General features: G+C 38.6%; 1 protein-coding gene across 2 annotated transcripts in view; it reads right to left on the reverse strand.

The window, feature by feature from the left end:
* Positions 1-10,225: 10,225 nt before the first annotated feature.
* SLAIN2 (SLAIN motif family member 2) overlaps positions 10,226-17,084 on the reverse strand; it is a 73,276-nt gene continuing 66,417 nt past the window's right edge. For both annotated transcript variants that reach the window (XM_061146019.1, XM_061146020.1), the window contains 2 exons: positions 14,312-14,630; positions 10,226-12,839 (listed from right to left, as the gene is read on the reverse strand). In XM_061146019.1, coding sequence (XP_061002002.1) covers positions 12,773-12,839; positions 14,312-14,630 — 386 coding nt within the window. In that variant the 3' untranslated portion in view covers positions 10,226-12,772. The remainder of the gene's footprint in view (positions 12,840-14,311; positions 14,631-17,084) is intronic.

Consider the following 17,084-nt stretch of genomic DNA (forward strand, 5'->3'; position numbering starts at 1 on the left):
CTAGTTATGATGATTCAAAATTCAGGATTTTGAAACCGCAATTACTTTTGCACCAACCTAAGAAATCTACACTTTCTGGCAAAGGAAGAAAAACACAGAGCATATGACACAGCACAAAGGCCTTATAATCAAGGGCCACCCTCCGTTCCTCAGGAGACACAATGATCTTCCAGGTGCTGCATTCTCGAATAAAGCTGTCACAACGGGCCCTTATACAGGGGATGCTGAACCACAGAATGAACAATGCCCGTGATAATTTTACGCCAGAGAGAAGTAGCTTTTGTGGTTGTTTTTCATAAAACTCTGGATAAAGCCCAAAGCACAACATTAAAGTAAAACTTATGAAAGTGCCTTTTGTGGCCCAAATATCTAAGAGCATGTTCCACAAACCAGATTCTCTTCACTTAACTAAAAGTCAGGTTTTGGGGGAGGTTTGGAGAAGTTAGAAGAAGGGCTACATTTCTCTCACTTTTTGAAAAACCACTGGGTGTACATATGCACATGGTGAAGAATTCAGAAGTACAAGGAAGATCTCTGGTAAAATGAGTGTTTTTACTACTGTAAACAGAGTCCCTAGTTCCCCTCTCTACAGGTCAGTCACCAGTTTCTCTTGTTTTCCTCTAGAGAAAGTCACTGCTAATCAAGTGAGTAGCCCACACAAGCCTCTTTTATTCCACAAATGGCATTGTTTGGTACTTCGTTTTTGCTTCTAACACTGCATTCTGGGTATCATGCCACATAATTATACAGAGCTCTTATATCTTGGTCTTCCTAATTGGCTGCATGATATTTCAGTGAATAATGTGTTATAATTTAACCAGTGTCCTACTGGTTGTCATTCACATTCAGCCTTTGCCACAAGTAACACTATAATAAAGGTCCTATGTTCACAACTATGTGAGCACACGTGCAGGTATGAGATGCATTCTTGGAAATCACTACGTGTGCTTAGTCGCTTCAGTCACGTCCAACCCTATGTGACCCCGTGGACTGCAGCCCTCCAGGCTCCTCTGTCCGTGGGGTTCTCCAGGCAAGAATAGTGGAGTAGATTGCCATGCTCTCCTCCAGGGGATCTTCCTGATCCAGGAATCGAACCTGCATCTCTTACGTCTCCTGCATTGGCAGGCAGGCTCTTTACCACTAGCGCCACTTGGAAAGCCCTGGAAATCACTATATTTTAACCTACACTGTAAATTTTGTTCAGTGTTACAACCCGCTCTCTCAAGACATTCTCACCAACGATGCATTCATTCAATATTTAAGTGCTTACAATGTGCTAGGCACTGTTGTAGGCATTTGATGTACAATGATAAACAAATCAAAGATCTCTGCTCCTGTGAAGCTTATATTGTGAGTGTGAGAGACACAGAGAGACAGACAGACAGAGGGGTTACCAAGAATGACTCTGAAGTTTTCATCCTGTTGCCATCAGCCAAGATGGATGCAGGCTTGCAAGATCAGAAGTTTGTTTTTGTACATGCACACCCTGAGATTTCTACTGGATTTCCAAGTGAAGATACCAAATCAGCAGATGGGTACGTAAATCTGGAGTTCAGGAGATGGGTCTGAATCTAGACACATAATAGATGATTTCTAAGTCAAGAACCACTGAGCGAGCATAGACGGAGAAGTGGACCAAGGACTGGGACTTGCTGCGCGGTGCTTAGTCTCTCAGTCGTGTCTGACTCTCTGTGACCCCATGAACCGTAGCCCACCAGGCTCCTCCATGGAATTCTCCAGGCCAGAATACTGGAGTGGGTAGTTGTTCCCTTCTCTGGGGTATCTTCCCAACCCAGGGATCGAACCCAGGTCTCCCACATTGCAGGCAGATTCTTTACCAGCTGAGCCACCAGGGAAGCCCAAGATTATGGAGTGGCAGCCTATCCCTTCTCCAGGGAAACTTCCTGATCTAGGAATTGAAGTGGGGCCTCCTGCATTGCAGGTGGATTCTTAACCAGCTGAGCTACCAGGGAAGCCCTGGATTGGGCCTTGGTACACATCAAATTAATAGCTGCCATTAAAAAACTGAGATACGCTTGGTAAAACTGATAAGGGAGGAGAGGTGGGAGAGGGATAGGGAGAGGAAGAATGTATGAAACCCCAAATATCAATACATGAAATGAAAGGGATATCAGCTCGTATTCATTCATTCATTAAAAAGAACCATGAAAAACTTCACTCAAAACTATCTATTTTTACTTATCTAGGATACATGGATTAGGTAGCCTTTCCCTTCTCCGGGGGAATCTTCCCAACCCAGGGATCCCACATTGCAGGCAGATTTTTTACCAGGTGAGCCAGCAGGGAAGCCCAGAGACAACTCCTACTCATCAGTTAAAGAAAGCTGAATAGAAAATCAGAGAAAAACAAATACTGTATGTGAATGCATAATATGGAATCTAAAAAATGGTACAGATGAACCAGACATGCGGACACAGGTAAGAAGGGGAAGGTAAGTAGGATGAATAGGGAGATTAGAATTGACATATATACACTACCATGTACAAAACACATGAGCTAGTGGGAACCTTCTGTGTAGCACAGGGAGTTCAGTTCAGTGCTCTGTGATGACCCAGAGGGGTGGGAATGCGGGGGTGGGAGGGAGGTCTCAGAGGGAGGGGCCATATGTATACATATAGCTGATTCACTTCACTGTACAGCAGAAACTAACAGCATTGTAAAGCAATTATACTCAAATAAAAACAAAATAAAATCCGGCAAGTTATTGGAACAAATTTCACAAGAGGATACCCAAATGATCAAGGAGCATGTGAAAAAGTACACAACCATCATGAATTATCAAAGAAATGAAAACTAAACCCACAAAGATATCACAATATACTCTGAATGACTAAAGTAAAGGGGAAAAGGTAAAAATATAGTAAAAAGGACTATCAGTACCAAACACTACAAGGGTGTGGAGCAATGGGAACATTCACACACTGCGGGTAAGAATGGGAGCGGGCACAGAACACTGTGGGAAACAGCTTGGACAATATCTGTTGGTGCTGAACACATGCACATCACTGTATCTAGCAATTCCACTTATAAACCTAAGTGCATCTAACAGAAATGCATGTACATGTACAAGAAAGTTCACAGCAGAGCACTCTGACTTCATCGATTTCCTCAATTGTTTTTGAGTTCAGTCTCACTGAAGTCTGCTCTTAAATTTCTTTTCCTTTGGCCTCTCTTTGTAGTTTCTTAAGGTAAATGCTTAGATAGTTGATTTGAAATCTCTTGATCAGTTTCCTGTTGCTGCTGTAACAAATTACCACAAACTTAGTGGCTTGAGACAACATAAATTTCTTTATTCTTTCACAGTTCTGGAATCCAGAAGTCTGAAAAAACTTTCACTGGGCTAACATCAAGGCCTTGGTAGGCTCTTATATTAACCAGGAAGAATGTGTTACTTTGATTTTGTAGCTTCTAGAGATGGCCCACATTCCTTGGTTCATGGCTGCATTCCTCTGGCAGTGCTGAGCTGAGTCCTCACATTGCCATCTCTCTGGTTCTCCCTCTTTTGTGTCCTTAATCCATATGTGAGGACCTCTGTGCTTGCACTGGGGTTATAACAGCATTTATTTATTGGGTCTTTTTATGCAATCTGACAGTCTAATCTGGTGTGCTTAAATAATTTAGTTAATGTAAGAATGGTATGGTCAGATTTAAGTCTCCTATTTTAATATTTGTTTTCTGTTTGTCCTGTTTTTGTTCTTCTATTCCACCTTTCCTACCTTCTTTTAGACTATCTGAACTAAATTATAACTTATCTATTTTCTCTCTCTCTTAATTACAATATACACACTGTAGGGATTATGATATACATACCTAAACTTTCACAGTCTATAGAGAGTTAGTATTTTGTTACTTTAAATATAGAAATCTTGCAGATCTACAGTTCTCTTTATTCTTATAGTTGTCATACGTAGTAATGATAAATACACTGAAAACTTTTGACAAAGTTACAACTTTTGCTTTCAACAGTCATACAAATTTTAAAGAACTTAGAAAATTTTTATTTTTACCCACATAATGAATATTTATGCTGCTTTTCCTTTGTTCTTGCAGTTCTAAATTTCCCTCTGGCATCATTTTCTTCAAGTCTGCAGATTATATAGTTTGAGTCTTCTCTCACCTGAAAATGTCATTTTGCTGATTACTGTCCAGTGGGTAGAAATTTGAGTTAATCATTCTTTTTCACCACTTTAAAGATCTCATTCACTATCTTCTGGACTCACAGAAATCTGTAATAATTTAAATTGCTGTTCTACCACACATAATGTGTTTCAATCTAGCTGCTTTCAAGACTTTTCTCCTTTATCTCTGGTGCCAGCATTGTAGTTATGTCTGTGTGTGTATTTCTGAGTTTCTGCTTTTTGAGTTATGAAGTTTAATTCACTTCATTGTGTCTTAGTGTGGTTTTTATCTTATCAACCCAGATAGGTTCAGTTAACTGAGATTCTTGAAATCTGTAAGTTTATGTCTTTCATCAAATTTGTGAACTTTTATTCATTACTTCTTCAAATAACCATTTTGTACCTATCTCTTTCTCTTCCTTTCTGGGATCCCAACACTGGTGTGCTAGAGCCAGCTTACGAACACACTCTCAGAATGGAACTCATTCGTATGAAGGGGGCTTACTGTAAGGCTCCACAGAAGAGGCAAAGGTAGCAGCAGGAGTATCATCCAGGAGCATGGGTTCCAGAGCGCGGGCTCAGCAGTTGTGACTCACGGGCTTATCTGCTCCGTGGCATGTGGGATCTTCCCAGACTAGGGATTGAACCCGTCTCCCCTGCATTGGCAGACAGATTCTTAAATCACTGGACCATCATGGAAGTCCCTACAAAAGACTTCTTTTTGAGAGCTAGAGTCCAGTGAAACAAATGTTGGGCCTTTTGATACTGGTCCTCTGGTTCCTGAGGCTCTGCTTATTTTTCCAATCTTTTGTTGCTCTGTTCTCCAGGTTTAATAAATTCTATTGATCTCTCTTCAGTATCATTGACTTTCCTGTCATCTTTAGTTAGCTATTGGATCCATCTAGTAACTTCAGATTACTTTTTCAGTTCTGAAATTTCCATTAAAAAAAATTCTACTTTGTTGAGAGATTCTACAGTTTCATTCATCTCAAGGGTGTTTTCCTTTCTCATGTTATAGTTATAATGGCTGCCTTAAAATCTGATAATTCTAACATCTGGACCATCTTGGTGTTGACATTTGTTGTCTTAACTTTTTGAGAATTAATCTCATTTCTCTGGTTCTTTATATGTTGAATAATTTTGGATTATATGTTAAATACTTTGAATATTATTTAGACTCTAGGTCCTGTTAAAAAAAAATGTTCTGGACAATGTTGATTTTGTTTGTTTAAACAACCAACTCAGATAGGTTCAGAGTGCAACTTCTGCTCCATCTTCTGCAGCCTGTGGGTGCAGTGTCGGTTTGCAAGTTTGAAAGGTTCTGTTTCGCGATGTGGGGTCAGCCTCACGTATGCGCTGCTCAGCGGTTATGCCGTCATAATTAGCAGCTTCAGTCAGTTTAGGTCTCAAAGCCTTTGCTGTGCTGCTTCGGGTCTGAGTTTGTGTAGTGCGGGGGTAAGCTTGGAGCTTACACTGATTAGTTTTTATTAAAACACAATAAAGGACCCCCTTCTCTGGGCTCTCTTTCTAGTTTCCTCCTTACCCCAAAGGGTGCCTTTGCTTTTCCTCTGACCAGATACAAAGGTTGTCTCAGAATTTTAACTCCATCACTATCACTGTACAGTTGCCACAACTCAGTTCACCTTTAGGACAAAAAGTAGAGAAAACTGATCTGCCCTCTTAGCGCAGTAGGCAGCGCGTCAGTCTCATAATCTGAAGGTCCTGAGTTCAAAAAGTAGAGAAAATTGGAGATTATGCTCACTCTTTAGACTGAAGAGGTTCTTTTCCCATTTTCTCTATCAGAAAAATAGAGTTTCCATCCATTTTAACTGTTGGCACTGCTTGCTACCAGTACTTAATGGGGTGCTTAACAGTGACAAATCATGAAATAAAAGCAAAAATAAAAGTCCCCAACAAGCTCTAGCTTCCAAGAGCTTACCACCCCATTTTTTTTTTGGGGGGGGGGCAGGATTCCTTTCATAGGTTTTCCCTCAGAATTTTCTCTGGTTTAACCTATCAGAGCAGTCATCATGACAGCTCTGCTGGTGCCTTCTCGGAGCACAGGGCCAAGAAAAAGGAGAAGAAAAACACTCATTTCTCTCAGTCTCTTCTCCAGGTTTGACTCTCCTCCCAAACCACCTGCTTTTGTTTGTATTTCTGTGTCCACAGGTAGGTGGACAGCTTCTCTGGTTACATGTAGATAAAAGTTCAAAAATAGGCAAAACTTAAATTATAATGTTGGAAGTCAGGATACCTGTTATCTTTGAAGAGGACGCAAGTAGTGATTGGCAGATGGCATTAGGGGAGCTTTTTGGGTGCTCTTAGGAGTCTAACTCTTGCCTGCATGGTGGTTATACATGTAGTCACTTAGTAATTCACTCAGCTGAACATTTGTTTTGTACACTTTTCTGTACATATTTTATGTGCCAATTTAAAAAACACATTAACTCCTCCTTCAGGCGGCAGATGACAGAACCATAGCTTAAATCAATCAGTGTATTAAGGGGAACTATAATAAGGATATGAGGTGTTTCGTGGAATTCAAGGTCAGGAATGACACTGGGCTGCATGAACATGAGCCAGGGGATCCAATCCTATCAGAACCTGCCCTCTCACCACAAATGCAGTGAGGAAACACGACCACTGACACGAAACCACCGTTCTATACGGCACACACTGGTGTGCACCCACTGTTCTGTTTGCTCAAGACAAGGCCCACTTACTGGAGACAGCACCACTTTTAGGGAAAACGGTCTTCCCTCATTCTATCCATATGGTTTCTCACAAGAGCTACATGTTTTTTACTTAACCCCCATCACCTGCCACAGTCAACAAGCCCGGTAATGGCCACCTGACCTGTGCTGGGGAATACTATTCCAAGACATTTTATTCTCGGGGCCACTGCTCTTATTCTTAAACAGGCATGCTTGGGGTAGGGCGCAGAGACCTGCCTTTTAGCAGCTTGTCAGATGATTCTGAAGTTTGAGGACTCGAATCTAGACTATCTATTCTTTATTTGGTTGTGTCCACTTCTTCAGAGGTATTTTGTTTTGAAACTGGAATTGTATTCAACCAAAACTGTCAATTCATGGCCTGGTAGGCTGTGTGTGTATGCGAGGGGCGGGGGGTCTCAAGTGTCAAGAAAAGAAACTATATAAAGAATACGAAAATACAGATGTGGGAAAATTCGGGAGTATCTGTATACTTTTTCTGGAACTTTTTTCTCCACCTAAATGATGGCAGTCCTCTGTGACCTCAGAGTTAAGAAAAAGTTACAATGTCAATCATGAATATGATCCCAATTTCATTAGGAGAGAAAAAAACATCTTTAAATTTAAGTGGGTGATTACCTATGGAGTAAGTGCTTTTTATTCTTTATAAATTTACTCTATTCCTCTGTTTTTCTGTAATAAACATAATCTTTCATAACAAAAGACAGCTGATGTTGTAAAGATACAGTGTATTTATTTATTTATTACGCGTGTGCTTATGACGGGAGGTCTGAGAAGGCACTTCTGAAGGTTTATTCCTACCAGTCGTTGTCATTTTTATCGAGTCTTTATTTATTTATTTTATTTATTTATTTTTTAGTTCTACCAGTTTCTTGCTACCAACCCATCTCCCTCCACCCTCGTGCACACACGATCAGTCATGTAATCCCATGGACTTCAGCCCGCCAGACTCCTCTGTCCATGGGTTTTTCCAGGCAAGAATACTGGAGTGGGTTGCCAGTGTATTTATTTTTAATCAAGGAATATCTATAATCAGGAATCGAGAAATGTGTCAAGCTTTCAATAAGCAGTTAATGTACACCTCTGTTTCAAGAGGAAACTCATGTCAGTATTGTATAAGTGAAAAGTATTTCCTCATCTTAAACAGAAGACTTCTTACCCTTCCACTTAATACAGGTTTCCCCCACTACTGAAGGTGTCAGCGTTCCTATGAAACTTTCCTGAGCTGAAATGGCATAAAGTGAAGAAGCAACTGTCTGAGGACACATCTTGCTAACAGAGACACAAATGAAGTAAAGCACAGTTGCTTACATGGTTCCAAGCTATGGTGGCTTGAGATGCTGAGTAGTTCCTGGTGAAGGGGCTTCACGGCATTGGGCTCACTGTTCCCTGCAAAATAAACACTGAACACTATTTTTGCTTTCAACTTTTTTTGTAAAAGCAAAAATCCTCTTTGAACTTCTTTTGGTTAGTAAAAAGAGGTACAAATAGGTCTTTCAAAAAAGTGAGGTGGCATACAGTGAACCTTTGAAATGTGGGAGATATCTGTTATTTTATAACCATGTTAAGGTCAGCACTTAAATCTTTATTTCTGGAAGGAGGGATTGCAGGATCCAAAGGTGATATGGGATCATTTCCCCTTTTATGTTTCTTAATATTTTCAGTTAAGTAAAAAAGTAATGAGCCTATTATTTTCAAAATCATTAGAAATAAAGCTTTCTTCCCCTCTATCTAAAAAGAAAACACTGAAGTTACACAGTGTGAAGAACTGGTTTGAAATTAGAATACAGTTAACATTTTTAACTGAGTTGTATTAAGTGAGGTCCATGAGGAAATCTGTCCCATTTTTTACCAGTAAACAGAGGCCATTTAGTCTGCTCAGACTTATTCAGGATAATTAAAAATGTGTTAGTGGTCGCTAACTTTGGCCTCATGCTCATATGAACACACTTTTTTCCTCCACGTTAGTTTCACTATCATTTGTTTTGCTTTTGTAGCTCAAAGCTAAACTTGGATATAGCAAATAATTCACAAGAACCACCATATATTTTTTTCTGTTGCACTGGGTATATAAAAAGCTTAAGTAAACTTTTCACTCATGAATTTACAAGTATAATGACATTCAATTTTAAATGATTCTTTAAAAAAAGATTCTTAAAAACTTTTAGATTGACTTGGGAGAAAAGTCAAGCATGAAGGTATCATGTCTCTATGACTCATTAGTGGGACCGATTTTAATACAGAGAACTGTGAAAACTTCCAAAAAGGATGCAGGGAACTAATAAAATAGTATACAATTCTTGATTTTTTTTCCATTCACCCATAAGAGAAAGATGCACATGATCAACTAAATAAATATGCATATTTGGTTTTGAAAAGTATTAATTTCCTCTTCTGTATACTTTTTTAAGGTATAATCCTTTTTTAAAAAGGATTTATTTATTTGACTGCACTGGGTCAGTGTTCTGGCATGTGGGATCTTCCATTGTGGCACGCAGGCTTCACAGCATGTGGGATCCCAGCTCTCCGACCAGGGATATAACCCTTATCCTCTGCATTGCAAACGGAATTCTTAACCACCAGACCGCCAGGGACAGTCCCTGGATCCTCTTACATAATGGTGTTTTTGCAAGTTTACGTATGCTATCTTTTTTTAACTAGATAACAATGCACAGCAAGTTAAAAAATTACAGGAACGTACCAGTTTTGAGTAAACTACAAATTTCACCCATCAAAATCCATATACGAAGTAATTAGGACAGAGAGAATACAGCATGATATATTCCAACTTCACAGATCAAGTCTGAAAGGACAATGTGGCTTGGGTTGCGTTTAAAAAAAACAATCAACTGAGATATTTATTATTACCAATTGTAGGCAACTGGCGAAAAGGAGGGTAGATCTTACTGTACCCATAAATTAATAAAACACTTGAAATAACAAATATAAATTTAATAATAAACATTATGGTCAGGTTGTTTATTAAGGAGGCAACCACACATACAAGTTCGGCTATAGAAATGTTTGCAAATCAAACTTCATGTGATCTAAAAGGACCATGCGTAGTCAAAAATGGACGCCTGTACATTCAATAAAAAGTTAAATATACATAGTCTAGATCATTCTAAAGTTATACAAACATCTGGGGACACATATGTATCTTATTTCCTTCAGAAAAATGTTTTTATAAAAGTGATGTATTGAGATAATTTTAAAAAGTATCTGACAATTATGAATGGTCCCCAGTATTACAAAATGTGATTTTCAGTGTATGAAAACCAAAAAAAGCCAACCCTTCAGAGAGTGTTTTATATTATACAAACAAGTTTTGTAGAAAAATGATCCAGCAAATGCTTGAGTTAAGAATATTTATATTTTTCCAATTCTTTACACTTTTATTAACACACTTACAAAAAAAATAACATTCAAACACTGAAAAATTAAATAACTTTGGAAGCAGAGCTCATAGCTTTCTGCTCACATATAAGTGACAATTCTGGGCTGTTGGCACAAAAAAATAATCAACATTCATAAAACCCTTACTACTATATATCAAACATAAGTTAAAATCATAGGCACTAGTTTATCAAATCCACATTTCATCTGTAAGAGTAACCACAGCAAATCCTTAGATTTTTCCCAAACAGAAAAATTGGCAATACACAAAGGCTTTCTAGTAAAAAGGCAATTTTTCTCTTTAGGAAACTAAAAGCCAATAGTCTGTGGTAGTATAACAGCAGGTAAAATTATACTTTACCTAACTCAGATCCATTATGTTCTTAACAAGTGATGAAAATTTTAATTAAAGAAAAATAGACTTTTTTTTCTGATGCAGCCATTAAAAACACAAAGTTAAATAACCTGAATATTCCTTTTGAAACTGATAATCTAACTTAAAAATATAATGGGTATTTTGTAAGAGTTAAAATTCCTTTTAATTATTAGATTGCAGCATTTTTTTTTTTTTTTTGCAATGTTGCACTGAAAACTGAGACCTATTTTTCCTCTTGTGTATACATGGTTTAAAAAAGACAGTGGCTAGTTCTTTTACTTACTTAGATTTTTACAAGAGATACCCCTCTACCCGAAACAGATGCGTTATCTTCCTCTGAAAAGCAACATTTTAAAGTTCATCATTATATGTGGAATTCTGGCGCCATCCTTTCCTGACCCACCCCCATCACCCTCAAATCCAAGAATAAAATTTCTTCCTTGCATCATATACCAAAATACACTAGCACTGGCAGTTTAAGCTTCCAGCAGCTGTGCTAACTGAATGACTCCTTACTGGTCAAGCTAATAAAGACTACCATGGTGTCCATCATGGCAGAACAGCGGTCTTGATCGTAGTAAAAGTTTCATCATTCTCTCAACCTATAAACCTCAGTGCTATCCTGAATATAAGCTTCCCATTTCTCTCTCAGTTTCTTTTGCCAACTTACAGAAAGTCTTTGACTAACAGAAGATGAAGGTATGTTCAAATATCTAAAATCCTTTAGTGACCTGACTGCCAATATTTTAGAGCTGTACAAATTAAATATTTAAAAACAGACCTCACCATGAAAAAATGAGATGTCTGCAGAAGATGGAAGCTTTAGTTTGGTAATAGTCAAATAAAATCCAAATTAGTTATTTCTAGGATATACATAAGGGCCATCACAGAGCAAGTGTTTAACAGGTTAGAGTCACATGTAGGTTTCATTCGTACCCCCAAATGCAAAAACTGATGTCAGACAAAATCTAAAAGGGACATATTTTCAAAGGGTGTTTTGAAACAGTTGCTCAGTTTAAAGCGGATCAACTTAAATAGGACTCAGCAGGCTATAATATCCCACCACATAATAGGCTGCTAGGTCAATTAATAGTAACAATACAACTGTCATTATCAGAGTTTTTGGACATTGAGTGCATAGGTTACAGCCCCCCCCCCCCCTCATTGTACGGTTCTGTCCCAGGTTGTGAGCACTGAAGTGGTGTTATTTGTGTCAAGAATAAAGACACACACACTACTTGCTCTTCCCCATCACGGAAACCTGCTAATAAAAACAAGATCTCTTAGTCCTATAACAGATAACAGCATGTAAAGAAGTTGGCTTCAATAGCAAAGGCTATCTTTCCTGAGCCAGGAGCTATAAAGTTTAGAAAGATTGTACAACTGATATTAAGCCCTTTTGGCAATCAAAACAAACACACAAAAGTCTGATGTGTCAATGCAACATGATGGATGCATGGTGTAACACTATCTGGTGGTGGTGATATGTGAGCTACATCCAAAACTTAAGATTAAGCAAAATGACAATTTTTCTAATGAATCTGCAAAAAATAATTTATAGGATTCTCCCAAATTTAGGTATCGTGTTTTAAATCTCTAGCCCAGGTTTCTTCCCACCCTGTCCCCTTCCATCTCAATCTAGTTTCCTGGAGTACTAGTGAAACGTTTTAGATAATTAGTCAGAATATTAGTTCTCATTAACACAAATATTTATTGATACTATGTATACAGTAACTTAGATTGAATGTGAAGTTTTGGATAGCTAGAATTCACCTTGTGCACAAAGGTATGCTCTCATTTACATATGGGCATTTCTCTTTGGCATCCATTAGTTTTTTGCCCAGATATTGGCCTCTGTCAAATATTAAAAAATCAATTCAGTTGCTATTAAATAAAACTAAAAGTGATTCCATGGAGAGTGATTGTATGATTACCAAACACATCTGATGTCAAATGTCATTAAAGTGCTGTTTGATCATCTCTGTCAATTTGTGCTAATTAAGACAGAGAGGGCTGGGATTTTGTAAACCCCGAGTCTTATCTGAACAGTCTGCATATAAAAGCTGTCTTTCAGCCTGGTGAAGGGGCATCCATGAAGCCGGGGACTTCTGCATTCCTTTCTCTGCTGCTCAGTAACAGCCATCCTTCCAACTGTCGTCTTTCATGCTGCCATAGGTCTTAGGAGCTGGCAAGGATCTGAAATAAAGCAATTTTACAGAAGATGTGCAAGGTTTATGGAACATTACCATGCTATCTTCCACACGTATCAATTACTTTGTAGATTGCAACACAATCCAATGTTCCAGGGGACTGTTGAGATCAAACCTCTAAACAGCTATTAGCACAACCATTCTACATCAGGCATGTCCACAACTTTTAAGTTTTACTAGGCATCAGGTGACTGCACTAACCTCTTTTTTGTTAATACAGCCACTGCAGTAAGAGAAAAGATTGTCTGGTCTTTTCCAACCAAATGATCACCAAACTTATTACTTATTTGAGGGGTAAACTGATGAATGTGTTATTAGTGGCGTAGTGCCACCATCATTAGAGAGGCAGAATGGGATAGTGCTTAAAAGGACTCTGAAGTCAGACATACTTGGAACTGTAGGTCTTACTAGTTGAAATCTCAGGCAAATTACTTAACTTCATTAAATTTTATTATTCTCCTCTGAAAAACAGGCATAATAACAGTACCTACATGTCTAATGCTATAGTAAAAATTAAGTAAGGTGTGCATGTGCGTGCTAAGTCACTTTAGCCGCGTCCAACTCTGCGACCCTATGGACTGAAGCCCGCCAGGTTCCTCTGTCCATGAGATTCTCCAGGTAAGAATACTGGAGTGGGTTGCCATTTTTTCCTCCAAGGTATCATCCTGACCCAGGGACTGAAAAACTGTTGTACTCTACTGAACTCAAAAATGTAATGTATTGTCTCAGAATAAAAGAAGTATGGTTAATTCGGTTTCAATGCTTATGGCACAAAAGCACCTTTTTCACGCAAATAAATATTTCAAGTTTAATATATTCAACACCTACTGATGGTGGTAAGCACATTCTTGAAAGGTACAGATATGCCTACACATATATGACTCCCAATCTGGGTAGGCTCAGAATCATCTGAGGATTAAACAAACAAATTTGAAAACAGCATACCTACAGATTTGGGGCTTCACACCAGATCTACTCTTTGTGGGCAAAACTTAGGCCTCTATATTTAGATAAATTCCACAGAAGATTCTGAACTGTAGTGAGATTTGAAAACCAACCTCCTGGATTATACACTCAGACCTGACAGCTACAAGTTTTATCTTAAATCCCATTGTAGGTTCTACTATGCTTTTAATATCTTTACTGAATATCATTATATTCAAAATGAACAAATACCACAACCAGATGGAGTGGTTCTAACAATTTTTCCTAGGAATTCATCAAGATGCTTAATCATACCAGGCACCTGCGCAAATTTAATCTGAACCAAAGTGATATAATACCCCAATGTCCCAAGTGAGAATTTCCTGAAAGTAATGTTTTATTCAAATTGTAATGATTCTAGTGGGAACCCACCAGGACTCCTGATCTTCACTATCAAATGCAGAACTGAAGGTAATTCCCGTCTACCCATTTTCCTATACTCAAGAAGGTCAAAACAGAGTATTTGCCACTTACCTGCGAACAGGCTGTGCAAGTTTGCTGCGAGGCACTGGTATGCCCCCAGCAGAAGGGGCACTGGGTCTGGGCAAGCCACTTCTCATCACAGCTGTCCCTGCAGGTCTGGTTAGAGCAGCGCTGTTGATATTGCTGGGAGGATTTGCTGGGACTGTGTTCTGAACCATGGGAGGCCCAGGTGAGGAAGTGGTTTGCATGAGTTGTGTTGTTTCTTGGCTACCAGGAGAACCAGAGCCATGGTTACTAAATGCTTTTACTGGTTGCCGGAGAGCCAAAGGAGATGGTGCTGCAGGGGAGCGGAATTTACCTGGAGAAGGTACTGCAGAATGGCAAAGAAAAATCAACGTTTTCAGTGGAAACCAAATGCAAGTGAAACTGCTGCTTTATGACTGGGCACCAGTACATCTGTATTCCTGAAAATTCATTCTATAGAAATGCAAGGAGTAAAGAATATTTCTGGGGTAATATATACATTTACATAAAGATCACTAGCAGCTCTTAAGTAACCAAGTCCTTACTCAGAGGACTGTAACTATCCTTGATAACAGTGTTTTAATTTTTAACTAAGTCAGCTAGGAATCCACAATAACAGAAAAGACACCGCAGCATTCTGTTTCAGCAGGGCAACCAACCTAAGCCACCTTCTAGAGCTGAAAAAAGTGCTGGCTACTAGATGGTTGACTAGAATTTCAAATACACTTTCCCCTCAAAGAAACAGTCAGGTAAACACGTATCAAGTATCTGGAAAGTAAGTCCTCTCTCATCTACAGTGTAACTTAAAATTTAGAAACTGAGCCTGCTTCTATTGTGCTTCAGCAAGTAGGGAAGTTAAAATCTAGGGGCATATCAAGAACTATATGAAGTCATAAGATAGAGATGGTATGTTTTGCTGGAATGTCAGTTCTACCAAGTAGTTAGTTAAAAGACACAGTAAAACTAGTAATGATACACAAAAGAATTAAATGTGCAATTGAAGTGATTTTTGTCAAAATAAGACTTCAAAGTAAATTTTATTATTGTGGTGGTCCATTAGCATTGTAAGAGATGTCGAGGGATTCATTCATCCTTTCCTGTTTATTCTATTTGGATAAATCACTCCTGGAAGGTTTCTTCAAATACCTATGAATGCCTACATACAATATAAATAAAAAATATTACCTTAACATGCTTTTCCTAACAAAGAATCCCAGGGTGGGGGTTCAGAGTGAATGACAGGTGGGGTAAGGGAAGGAGAGTCCCGAGGGAAAGGGAGAAAGAAATCAGAGTCTCCCTATTCTCGGTCAACCTGCATTACTTTGCCTCGGATACGAATAGAGAGAAAGTCTGACTGTGCATCAAAATCCCAAGGGACATTAAAATGACGGACGAGGGGCCCAAGCACCACCCCCAGAAAGTCTTGTTTGGAATGAAATCAATATACTTATTTTAAAACCACAATAGGAGCTTCCGACCGTGTTGACAAAAACAGGCAGGGCTTACCCTCCTGCTATAAGCAGCTCTATAACTTGGGTAAGATACATAAGAATGATTTTCAAATATTGAACAACAGGCAGTACAGGCCTGTAATTCCTGAGAGAAGGAAAATAAATGTGATGAGCTCTATTGGCACTCTGGCTTTTTTTGGGGGGGGGGGGGGGCGTGTGGAGGGCTGTGGATTTTTTGGATTATAGAGTAAGGAGGAGGATCTAGAGAATATCAAAGTTACCTTGCTGAGTTGAGGAGACAAAAACTGGAATCTGAGGGGCAAAGTACCTTAGAGGAGGGAGGTGCTCCAGAAGACCTCTATAACTCAGGTCCGTTTGAACCTCTGCCTGAATATTGAGCTGTGCATGCACCAAGTAAAGCTCCATAAGACTGAACAAAGCAAGCATGGAGTAAACGGAATAGTTTCCGCCTATACAGCACTAGGACACATTTGAGCTTCAACCAGTTAGAGCAGAGAATCCTTGCCAAACATTCAGGGCAATCAAGGGACACTCTAAAAGGAATAAACTAGTTCTAGAATAAAATGATTCTAAATCCATTCTAACAAAACCCAGCAAAAAATCCACCAAAGCAGGGATCAGCAAGCTACCACGCATGGAAAACTAAAATGCTTCTGTAAACAAAGTTTTATTAGATTATGGCAACATTCGTATGTTCATGTTTATTGTCTATGCTGCTTTCCAGCTACAAAGTGTAGTTAACAGTTACAATAGAGACCGCATCACCCATGATCCTAAAATATTTACTATCTGGTCCTTTAAGAAAGTGTTTGCTGATCCTTGTTATAAGGATCACACTAATCTATAAATAACTGTTTACCAGAACCAAGTCCACACTATTTAAAATTAGATAATAAAATCTAGCATAGAATATAAAACTTCACAATGTCTACTAACCAATAAAAACTAGTAGACATATAAAGAACCTGTAAGGTGATAACCAAAACTAGGCTAAAAATTAGCCTAGTCAGGAGAAACAGATTAAAAAGTCACAGGGATGACTGAGCTACCAGGCAAGGACTTTATAAAAACTATTACATACAAGCTTAAGGATATAAAAAAATATATAAACACGAGGTGAGAAGTAAAAGAGTTTTAGAAGAGCTAGAAAGAACTTTAAAAAAAAACTTTAGGAATTCTGTTCTTCTTCTTATTTTTGGCTGCACCCTGCAGCTTGTGGAGAGAAAACAGACTAAAAAAAAAAGTTTCCCAAGGCAATAAAAGTAAAAGTGAAAATAAATAAATAGGACATAGTCAAACTTACAAGCTTTTGTAAAGCAAAGGAAACC

This window comes from Dama dama, chromosome 6 (assembly GCF_033118175.1).
Source record: "Dama dama isolate Ldn47 chromosome 6, ASM3311817v1, whole genome shotgun sequence".
Classification (NCBI taxonomy): domain Eukaryota; kingdom Metazoa; phylum Chordata; class Mammalia; order Artiodactyla; family Cervidae; genus Dama; species Dama dama.